The 12011-nt window shown below is 44.7% G+C and overlaps 1 protein-coding gene across 1 annotated transcript; it reads right to left on the bottom strand.

Moving 5' to 3' along the window:
• Positions 1-1107: 1107 nt before the first annotated feature.
• On the bottom strand, positions 1108-2735 carry LOC125552532 (uncharacterized). The gene has a single exon (XM_048716134.2). The coding sequence runs from the start codon at positions 2617-2619 to the stop codon at positions 1384-1386; it is 1236 nt and encodes a 411-aa protein (XP_048572091.2). The 5' UTR covers positions 2620-2735; the 3' UTR covers positions 1108-1383.
• Positions 2736-12011: the final 9276 nt, after the last annotated feature.

The raw sequence follows: 12011 nt of genomic DNA, 5'->3' as shown, positions 1-12011 counted from the left end.
GCTGTTTGGCTATTTGAGGCACACAGTGTATTCCACGCTCGTCAGCATAGTTCATCACAGAGGCCTTTGATGGAGATTTAAGATGACTCCAGGGAAAGAAGCACGGAGGATGTCAGATGTTCACCTGACCTATCCTTGTCAAGCTTGTTGATACCGTTGTGCGATGGCAACATAGCAGCGCAAGGATGGATACTCTTGTTGCCTCGGTTGGACCGCTGAAGAATGGTTCAGAGTGTTCAATTACTTGAGTTCTAGCAAATTATCAAGTAGGTCTGGAGTACTTCAAGTTTGGAGTCTAGATGCAAGGCAAGACATAAACAAGGTTGCCTGCTGATATGAAGAAGGGGCCGCGGAGAAGGATAAGATAAGAACTGCAAAATGTTCGACCATAGGGGAAGAAAGAACAGCTCACGCTCATAAATGTTATGTTTGTGTGGTGCTTTTCCTGCCCGCCATGGTATCTGGGAAATGTGCAATAACTGGTATAACATAATCCCTCCGTCCCAAAAAAGTAAGTGCCGACTTTGTACTAAATCAGTGACACTTATTTTGGGACGGAGGGAGTATATGTTTGCGGGTTAGTTCAAGCTGATAACATGACACCAGCTGAGGGTGTGCTTCAGCAGGTGTTGATGATGTTTACTTTACAACGTTAGTTTGCCACTTAACTGTACACAGATGGCGGAAACTACCATCATTTGACATAAATATCCAAAGCTACCATCAGTTGAAAAGGTGTCCTCAAAACAACCATGAAAAAAATTCAGTAGTTTAGCTACAAAATCAGAGCCAATAGGTGGAACAGGAAAGTAAGATGCAGATAAAAACAGTTTTTCAACCAACCCACTTAAGAGATGATTTCACAGGGCAAAGTCAAAACACTTGCTGAAAGAAACAGAGTGTCTCTTTAACTGAATCCAGCAAACATAGTGCTACAACATATATTAATCATGATCTTCATATGTGCCTTCTTTTGTTTCAGATTTAGCCCAAGGGTTTTAGATACGCACAACATTGCATTGGGGTTCAGTTCAGTATAATAAGATACTAGGATATATCGCCAGCATAGCTACATTCAAATAATAGCCATTAGAAAACACCAAGATCTATTCAACACTTTTATTATGATAACACTACAACAATTATTTCAATTCAGAACTATTTACAAAGCATGAATAACACAAGTTTATTCATCCAATCTTTTATTCTCCTGAAATTAAAAGTAGCACCTTGGGCATTCAGTACATTGCACACAGCACAGGCAAGACAGCTTTGTCGGTGGAAATCATAAGAAATTCCACAACATACAGATGTTAAACAAGAAGGGACTAACCAAACACAAAGCCCCTCACCAATCACAATGTAGTGAAGATCAGTTATGAATCACCGCTTCTTCATGAACCCCTCTGCAAGCTTTAAGTAGTCCCCCATACCAGCTCCGCTTCCCCCCTCACCATCCTTCTTCATGAAACCCTGAGCAAGTTTCAGGTAATCTGCCATGCCACTGCCCTCCGACTCATCTTTTCCACTCTCAGGGCGGCCACCATGTTTCTTCTTGCCGCTATCCTCTTCATTTTCCTCCTTTCCATACCCTCCTCCTCCATGGCCACTAGTCTTCTTGTGCCCACCCTCGCCATCCTGCTTCTTCATGAAACCCTGTGCAAGTTTAATGTAGTCTCCAATGCCGCCGCCTTCTGACTCATCCTTCCCTCCATGGCTTCCACCACTAGGCTTCTTCTTGTAGTCATCTTCTTCATACCTTCCTCCACCACTAGGCTTCTTCTTGTAGTCATCTTCTTCATATCTTCCTCCATGGCTTCCAGCACTAGGCCTCTTGTACTCATCATCTTCCTCATACCTCCCTCCACCATGGCCACCGGTTGGCTTCTTCTTGTACTCATCTTCGTATCTCCCTCCACCTCCATATCCACCTGCACTAGGCTTCTTCTTGTAGTCATCTTCTTCCTCATACCTTCCCCCACCATAGCCACCACTGCCACCACCACCACTAGGAGGCCTCTTGTAGTCATCTTCTTGCTCATACCTCCCCCCACCATAGCCACCACTGCTAGGCTTCTTCCTGTACTCATCTTCTTCCTCATACCTTCCACCTCCATAGCCACCACCACCACTAGTAGGCTTCTTCCTGTCCTCATCGTCCTCTTCATACCTCCCACCACCGCTGGGCTTCTTGTACTCATCATCATCCTGTTCGTACCTCCCACCACCACTAATAGGCTTCTTCCTGTACTCATCCTCCTCCTCGTACCTGCCGCCTGAACCCCCGTGGCCGCTCGGCTGATGCTTGCCGCCCCCGCTGCCCCCCTCCTTGGCACCGAACTTGTGGAGGTAGTCCTCGGCCTTGTTGAGGTAGCCGCCGACGGGCTTGCCCTCGAGCTTGCCGTAGAGGGAGGCCGCGTGGAGCAGGTCGGCGGCGGCCTCGGCGGTGCGGCCCTTGTCGACCTTCCCCAGGTTGTGGTCCTGGAGCGCCGCCTTGGCCGCCTCCGCCACCAGCTTGGCGCTGGCGGCGAGGTCGCCGCTGCCCCCGCCGGACGGGCGGTGCTGCTGCGGCGGCGGGCGGCGCCGGCCGGAGTCGTCCTCGCCGTCGTAGGAGGCCATTCGCGTCGGATCTGGGGAAAGGGGGAGAGCTGAGCAGAGGAGACAGAGCAGAGCAGAGAGGCGGGGCTTCGATCAGACAACACGGCACAGGGACACACGGGGTATTCGTGGTCGTGGGAGCCACCGCATTTGATGCGAACCTCCCTCGGCTCCAGCTGCCGTCGGAGAACCGTCCAGGGCGCGTCGGTTGGACACGGCTTGCATTCCGGGCACACGTTTTGCTCCCGTCTTGTAATTTGATTACTTTCTTTTTCACGAACCTAACTTTTTTACAACTAAAATTGCCATTCAAATAGAAAGAAAATAAATTAAAACTGAAACTTTTCATCTGAATTTATTTATTTTTTGTCATGCTTGACAACTAAAGTTGGCATCCTCACGTCATTAAACTTGTCTAAAAAACGTTTGAAGTTGTCATGTGTTCATGCCACACGTATGACACTTATCAGGGTCTTTATTTTTTGGATCGCCTTCATTACAGATGTAAGAGCATCGCCGATACAAGATGTATATTTGGAGATGTAAACATAGACGTTGTATAATTTACAACACCAAAAAAAATGATTTTTACATCTTCAAAAAAATCTCAACTCCAATAGATGATGTATATTTGGTAATGGAAAACTAGTGCTCCAACATTTGATGTACTCCCTCCGTTTCTTTATGTAACGTGTATTATTTTTAACATGATGACTAAGGCATATAATTATAGAGAAGTTAGGACGAAATTACCCTTGAAAAATCTGTTGGTCAGTGGCAAGTAAATCAATTAGTTCAGAAAAAGTAAGAGATACGTGCAAAAAAGAGAGATATATTTTCATTCTTTTGCTACAAGGAAAGATACAGATAATCAGGAAAGAGATATTTTTCTATTTTTAGATGGTTAATAAGGAAATTATGAGGAATTAAAACAAATGCATCTTACATTGTGGGATTTTATAAGAAACAAATACACCATATATAAAGGAACGGAGGGAGTATAAGTCTTTCAATATGGAGTACATATAGAGCAAAATGAGTGAATCTACATTTAAAAATCTAAACTATGTTCATATACATGTGTATATAGCCCATATTGAAATCTCTATAAAGACTTATATTTAGAGACAGAGGAAGTATATTTGAAGGTGTAAAACGCTTACGGTCGCGCGGCAGCCTATAGCTACACTCCAGCCACTGTACAATCGTATTCTTTCGAACTCAACTTCCACGCGGTGCAAATCAACACATATTCGACGATCGTATAATTTGCGGTTCTTCCCTTGGCAATGAAGCCCTTGTCCTCCATGATGAGATTATCATCATCAAATTGAGTACCATATTCTTGTGATGCATACTCTTAAGAGAAATAATCTTCGTTTGCGACATTTATCACACGCATGAATGCTCCATCATCAAGAATACAAATACACGTACACGCAATGTCACATTATATTCGTATCGGACATGAAAAGAACAAACAAAAGAAAAAGGATTTTTTGCCTTTGTGAAATTTCATTGAGCACACTGGAGGCGGTGGCCACGGGCGTGGCCGGTTCTTCCTCCATGGTCGGCGTGGCTTGCGGTAGCGGCGGAGGAGGACGCCCATGTTCAGCGACAGTTGCCACGGCCGGCGGCAGTATTGAATTGGCCTAAGTAGCCGCGAGCGCCTTTGTCTTCTTCGCCGCCTGAGATGGACCCGTGGCGGGGTTGCACGCTGCTGGCCGGTACGAGCCGCCACCACAGGGTTTAACAACCGGCAACTTCTTCGTCGGTGGCACACCAGTTCCTGCAGTGGTGACCAGACGAGGTGGTGCGAAACCGGTGTGGCGGGATGGGGGCGGCATGGCGGCGGAAGCGGGGTCGAGGAAGGTTGTAGCGCCAGCAGTGGTCGTGGCGAGGTTGGTCAGACCGACGAAGGCGGCAGCAGGGTTATCAGAGTCGGCCATGGGGCCGGGTAGCGGGAGGTGGGTGGGCGTTGGGCGGGCGCTGGGAGTTTCAAATTCTGCGGTTGGGTGATTGGCACGTGACTGGGCATTTTACATCACCAGGTAGCTGGTGGTGCAAATTTGGATCTTTAAGTGTTGTATTTTACATCACTTGGAGGAGGTGATGTAATTTTCTTTACATCTACATCATCTGTTGTATATCGTTGTTAGGCCCTCGTGATGTAAAAGTTAGTTATTTTTTGCATCTACATCTTCAATTGGAGATGCTTTAAACGCTCATACAAAGTAACAAAACACACCCCTACGAACACACGCATCCTACTCCTATGAGCACATCTAAAATACCGAGCCGACATCATATATCTTGAGATTGGCGAAGTCACCACAGGCGCCTCCGTAGTCGACGGAAACATCTCCTCTCACTGAACGAATATCGTCGGGAAGCCTGAAATATATCCAGAAAAATGCGAACACCAGTGTCAAGTCTAGAGTATAGGACTTGAACCCTGTTGGACTGATTCCACCACATAGAACCTAACCATCTGAGCTAGACTCAGTTTGCATAAGATGGGTAGGACGTTTTGGAGGCCTAGCTCCATGAAGTCCTTAACTTTTTTAAAAAATAGTTCAAATTTTTTGGTTTAAAAAAATCCTGAAAAATTCATGATGAAATACGCGAGGTGCAAAAAAATCATCTAATTTGAGAATGAAGAGTACATATGTTGAAAAGCCATTGATTTGTTTTTATGTAGCTCTTATTTTAACATATCCTAGTCCATGCCTTGTCGACCCTGAACCCTCATCCAGTACATTACACACTTGCAAACATGTCTTATATTTTGGGAGGGAGATAACATGTCTTTGGGTATATGTGTATTGTTTGCAAGTGAGTAATGTTTGCAAGACGGAGATGATTCCCCTTCCGACAGAGGTTTGGATCAGGGTTACCTCGGAGACACGATGTGGCGGCGGTGGAAAATCACTCGATAAATTGAAGGTGCTAATGGTGGTATATATAAGCTAGTGGGTGATACATCCATTTTGCATCATGTTTTCCTACTGTTATTTATTGTATTTTGGATTGTCATTTCACTTTACGATGCAATTCTTATGTCTTTTCTCTCTTATTTTGTTGGAATTCTTGACCGGAAAGGGCTACAACAGAGATAGCTATTCTACACAACTCCATATGACCTGAAAACTTACGGAGAATTATTTTGGAATATATAAAAAGTATTGGTGAAAGAATTGCCAGAAGGGGACCCACCAGGTAGCCACAAGCCTGGGGGCGCGCCCTACCCCCCAGGCCCTCCTCCCCCGCGAGCTAGTGGGGCCCCTGGCAGGCCTCCGAGGCCCATCTTCTCCTATATGATGCCATTTACCCTAGAAAAATGAGAAGAAGACTTTTGGACGAAGTGCCGCCATATTGAGGCGGAACCTAGGCAGGGGCACCTTTGCTCTCCGGTGGAGTGATTCCCTCCGACAGGGCGAAATCGAAGCCATCGACTTCACCAACAACCATCTTATCATGGGAGGACCAATCTTCATCAACATCTTCACCAGCACCATCTCATCTCAAGCCCTAGTTCATCTCTTGTATTCAATCTCTGTCCCAAAACATCAGCATCTCCGGGGTATTCGTGGTCATGGAAGCCACCGCTTTTGATGTGAACCTCCCTCTTGTCCTGCTGCATCGGAGAAGCGTATAGGACGCGGCTTGGGTTCGGGCCTTCCAGGGCAGACGTTTTGCTCCCGTTTGTAATTTATGACGCGTTTCTTCTAGGGAATTTATATCACGATTGGTTGTCGTGGGCACTTTCCATACTTGTCGCACTTAAGTCTGTTTGAGCAAAATAAAAAATCAACATCTGCATGTAGTTTGGTTGCCTGCATCCATCAGAGAAACAAATGTTACCATGGTGTTTGGTTGCCTACATCAGAGTTGCTAGACGAGCTACAGGTTGTTTGGTTGCGAATGACACAAGGTGTGGTCATCACTTCTCACTAGTGGTAACCTTATCACACACGGTTTGAACATCATTTTAGTCCTAGCTACGAAACAAATGACAGCTTCTTCTTCTTCTTCTTCTTCTTCTTCTTCCAGACTTTGTTGTCAAATGCATTCACATCATGGCCGTAACTGACAACATCATCAGGCATCACATCTTCCTCCTCCGGGACAAGTTCATCACAACCCCATTGTAGGATCTAGTTATGAAGGATGTAACATGAAAGAACAAGCTTAACCTGGGTAGGGTAAGGGTGGAATGGCTTCTGATCTAGGATATTAAACCTATTTTCAAAGCTCCAAATGCCCTCTCAACCGTCCCTCGAAGGCTAGATAGAGTAGTGTATATGAGATTAATAGTTCATGTGGAGTCCTAGGACAGTTCTTGAAAGAGAACTCTTTCAGATGGTACCCGGTTTTCCTGAAGTGTGAAAGAACACCAGACCGACATGCATAACCAACATCTCCTAGGTAGAACTTGCCATCAGTGATATTGACGCCATCAGATCCATTCATGCTGTCAGTTAGGATGTTAGCATCATGGGATGATCCTTCCCACCTAGCTAGCACATAGGTGAACTTTAGATTGAAGCCAACCACAACAAGAACATTCTGATTTGTGTAGTGCTTTCTACCCATGTATGTTGCAGACTGTGATCTTGTCACTATAACAATCACATGAGTACCATCTGTTGCGCCAGTGCAATCCTGAAAATGGCATGACAAGATGGTGTTATGGCAATCCTAAAAATTGCACGACAAGCATGTAAAGGCATGAACTACGAATAGTGCTCACCTTGAAATATGGATACCATCTTGGGCTCTAGGAGTTTGCCTGGTTGGTGACCTAGCCATCTCTTCTCTGAGCTCTCCAACAACATACAACACTTGCCTAAAATACATGAAAATGGTTTCCATTAATCTCGTGAACATGTTGTGGATCACCCTAGACCTCTGGTTATGACCTACGGCATGGAGGAACATGGCAACTTGCTCTTCCGAAGTGGTGTGGATGCTATCTTCTAGCAGCCCCTTGCTCCTCAACATCTACACAAGCCTAGTGACAGGTGCTTTTTTCATTCGAAGCATCCACGGAGCCTCCGTCACTACAAAAAAATACACTTCCGTGATGATACATGTTTGTCACAGTAGGTCGCGTTTTCTGTCATGCATGTACATCCATGACAAATTTATGACAAAATCAAGATAGTCATACCTGTGCTGTCGTAGAAGTGTTTCATGACATTGCCAAAATTATCATCACGGAAGTGTCCACTTCCATGACGATAAATCGCGCGTCACAGAAGTGATTTCGTCAAGGGTGACCGACACGTGGCATCCACCGTAACGGAACGCCGTTAAGCTATCGGGTCAGATTTTGGATCCGATAACCCATTAACAGCCACGACCAATGCCGATTTTCCACGTGTAAAATTCTCATTGGCTGACGGATCCACGCGTCAGCTCCACGTTGGCACAGGTGTCACTCATCCAACGGTCGAGATGGGCCTATGATATGTTGACACGTGGAACAACCCAAAAGTGGCCCACAAAGATTAAATGGGTCGGCCCAACCGAAGGCCCATAAGATTTAGCGGACCATAATGGGCCGGCCCAGCTAAAGGCCCACAAATTTAGCGGACAATAATGGGCCGGCCCAACTAAAGGCCCACACGATTTGCAGGCCATAATGGGCCGGCCCAGCTAAAGGCCCACAAGATTTTGCGGACCACAATGGGCCGGCCCAGCTAAAGGCCCACTAGATTCTGCCGACCATAATGGGCCGGCCCAGCTAAAGGCCCAACATTCTCTGTCAAATTGGCCCGTCAACGGCCTGTCCTAAACTTGTCATCAACGCGGCCCATGGTCACTTCTGGCCCGTTAACAGTCCGCTAAGTAATTGGGCCGAATTATGGCCCGGTGTATTTCCGGCCTATTAAAGGTCCGGCTTCATTTGGGCCCATTTACAGGCCATCAAAACTTTCGGCCCATAAACGACCGTGAAGGATTTGGGTCATATTCGGCCATGTCTGACATTCGGCCTGTTAGAGGCCCACTATAGCTTTGGGCCACTTTCGGCCTATTGTCATTTTCGGCCTGTTAACGTCGGACGTAAACCATGGGCCATATGTGGCCCAACGTCATATCGGGCCCATTAACGACCCATATAAAAATGACGATAATCTAGCCCAACCGAAGTTCCGGCCTGTTAAAGGCCTGTGTATTAGGTCAGCGCATTTACGGCCCGTCCGAATTTCGGCCTGTTAAAGTCCAGTGGGTTATTTGGCACAATCAGGGCCCAATCTCACTTTCGGTCTATTAAAGGCCCATGTATTTTATGGGCTCGAGATATTTACACTTGTAAACGGCCTATTTTTACTGAGGGCCCAAATTATGTTTAGGCCTGTTAAAGGCCCACTATGGGCACAGGCCTACCAGAAAAATATGAAAGCTTATGCTGATTTAGGCCCAGATATTTTTAGTGGGCTACATGCCAATTTCGGCCCATAATCGTTTTTAGCCCAATTGGAATGGGCCCGACGAATGTTGGCATGTTGGGCTCCTACGAAGCTTTAGGCCAAATACATTACTAAGATAAACCTACACTATACAAAAATAGCGTTGTAATTACTGCAGCCTGAGGCAGCATCATAAATGTTGTATCACAACAAAATAAATTCCAACCATACAACAAAAGGCCTATTGGCATAAAGTTTACAGTCCTTCCAGATAAAAGCACCATCAGATGTATAGAAGCACACATTATTTGACCTGAGTGCTAATGTTTCAGGCTGTAGAATCTGATGGAGCAGCATGATCTCCACCTTTTTTCCGCCATTGCTCTTGAACAACGAAGCGAATGTCTGATAGTCTGGTTTCAAAACCAGTCATATCTTGATGACATTTCTCAACCACTATTCTTGTTTCCGAAACAACGTCCACTAGGGATTGGACTTGTGTCTGGAGCATAGATATATCACTCTGTCTAGCAGGAAGATTTTGTTCAGTAGGCGATTTGGACGAGATTACCTTGACAACCAACCCAGAATTACGCAGGAAGGTGCTTTTTGCACTGTTAGTGGAGAGATACTGACGCACTGCAGCAAGAGGTGACATTGTGCCTGTAGTAGCCTCGTCACCTTCAGGTGGTTGTGGCTGTTCAATCATTTGTTCCATAGCTTCCTGAAAGTTTGAACTTGTAGATTAGTGTACCAGATAAGTTACTAATGAGACAAAAACAAACAAAGTAGGTTAACGTTTATACATAACTTATTTTGGTGAACTACTGTAATACATTACCATGTAGCATGCCTACTGTATTGTCTATTTCCTCACATTCGTTGACATCTAAGGATAAAGAGACATGGTTTAAAGTAGGATGAACATAGTATGACATCATTCATATCATGGGCAAACAGATATAATACAAACAGGCTATTGTATCATTGTGTGCGCACGTGAACATAAAAACTAGATTACAGATCAAGACCAAAAGAATATCCTTTATCTCTTTTAAACAATGTAAGGTGAAATGATACATTAAGACAACTGTGAATAAAAGTGAACAGAGTAACTGACATTGGCTGCAAACCAAGTAGTTAAATGAACACATCACAGTACCAATCAGTTCAAGGCAGGAGGAGTAAGGACTTACAACAGCGGCTTGAACTGGTGTGCTCATGCCCTTCATCTTGCTGGTGTGGCAATCCTTGAAGATTTGCATTGCATTCGGTTCAGGTTCTTTTTGGTCCGCACGGGATTTCTTCTGTATTTGGAACAAGTCAATATAGATACGATAATATGGCACAAAAAAGAAGAAGGAAGTAGCAGCTATATACAAGAGCCTCACAGTGTGCAATATAGCTACGAGATCCTGTGGTCTGTTGGAATTTCACTTTAGAACGGTTGGTTTTGTTCTTCAAACAGTTAGCCTAGAAGAAGATACACTTGTAAGGCACATACATAAATACAAGTTCAATATGTGGTCTGATCAAATACATATAGCCTACCTGATACTTTGGATCAGACTAGTGTTTAACGAGGGCTGTCCAGTCTTCATCTGTAATATATTCCACTGGAGATGTTTGGGCGATTTCATTGTTAGCCTTGCCTTCAAAGTGAGATTTTCTAAGGTGGTACCGATACTGTCGCAGAGCAGACTGAAAAACATGAGTGCATGCTTGTCTAGTTGCATCATCTTTCGGATCCAACTTGAACCTCATCTGTTGAAAAAAGAATGTGAGTCTTATTAGGAGGAAGCTAGAAAGTATGGGACAGAGCAAGACAATATTACTAATTGCGATGAATAACATTACTTACGGATAAATGGTCAAGGAAGGTGTTAAACTGGGTATTGTCTTTCTCATTCCTGTACTGGATCCACGTTGGGAGGATACGTGCATGACACCTAACGGCAACGCTTCCTCTGATACTAAACTTGGCTAACTCTGTAGCATCACGTGGCCTTTTTAAACCTGCCTCAAAATGGATCTCCATTCTTCCTCCTTTAGATTTTGTTAATCTGTCAAGCATTATCCCTGATGTCTGTTTCTGCTTGCGCCGTGGTGCTAGTTCAACAACGAATATGGAAAGTATTAGTGTACATCAAACTGTGAGAGTACATATAAAGGATCATGCAACTGCAACTTGACTCGGTCAGGTACCGTCTTGGTGTTGATGCTCATGAGGTTCATCTGATCTTGCCAAGTCCTGTTGTGTCAGCAGTGCTTCGGAAGTAGTGTTAGGTGTGAAGGCATCTTGGGAACTGGCTAGTTCCGGAGCAAATGAACGAGTAACTGGTTGAGATGCTGGTACAGTTGAAGCGGATGCTGCAGCTGGTGGAGCAGGTGATACTGTGTTTGTAGATTTAGCCGGTGGACTTGGACCTTCTACTGCACTATAAGTACCAGCAGAATCTCGACGGCAGAACCTTTTCCGTTTCACCCGACGAGTAACAACACTCCCTACTATATTATTTTCCTTGCTCTTTTTTGACTTTGCCATGTCAAGCTATACCCACAACACAAAAGAATAAAATCACCCTTCAGAACTCATTGATGCATGATACAGACAAGCAATACTTTGATGTAAGACAACCGTATAAGGATGGAATATGTAAGAAAAACAGAACGGCATGACATATTCACAGCTACGATGTGCAAACTAAGCAGAAGGATTTTCAAGAAAATAGAAGTAATGCAAGCTAGACACCACATGAAAGATGCAACCAATATTACTCTGCCAAGTTAAAAGTGTCTTGTCATAAGTGGCAATTCGAAAAATTAGAAGCAGTACAACATAGAAATCAATGCAAGATGCAACCACTATCAAACTACCATGTTAAAAGCGTCCAATCATGAGTGACTGATGCAGGATACACAACAGTACTTTGATGTAAGAACATGGTATGACAGATTGATGCAGTGTATTCTAGACATAGAAAGCCATGTCATATG

This window comes from Triticum urartu, chromosome 4A, assembly GCF_056163025.1.
Source record: "Triticum urartu cultivar PI428250 chromosome 4A, HENAU_Tu73, whole genome shotgun sequence".
NCBI classification, from domain to species: Eukaryota; Viridiplantae; Streptophyta; class Magnoliopsida; order Poales; family Poaceae; genus Triticum; species Triticum urartu.
Note: the sequence above shows the minus strand (reverse complement) of the source record. Positions and strands in the feature narration are given on the sequence as shown.

Excerpts from the sequence above, each read along its gene's own strand:
- LOC125552532 (XM_048716134.2), bottom strand. The coding sequence starts at position 2,619 with ATGGCCTCCTACGACGGCGAGGACGACTCCGGCCGGCGCCGCCCGCCG.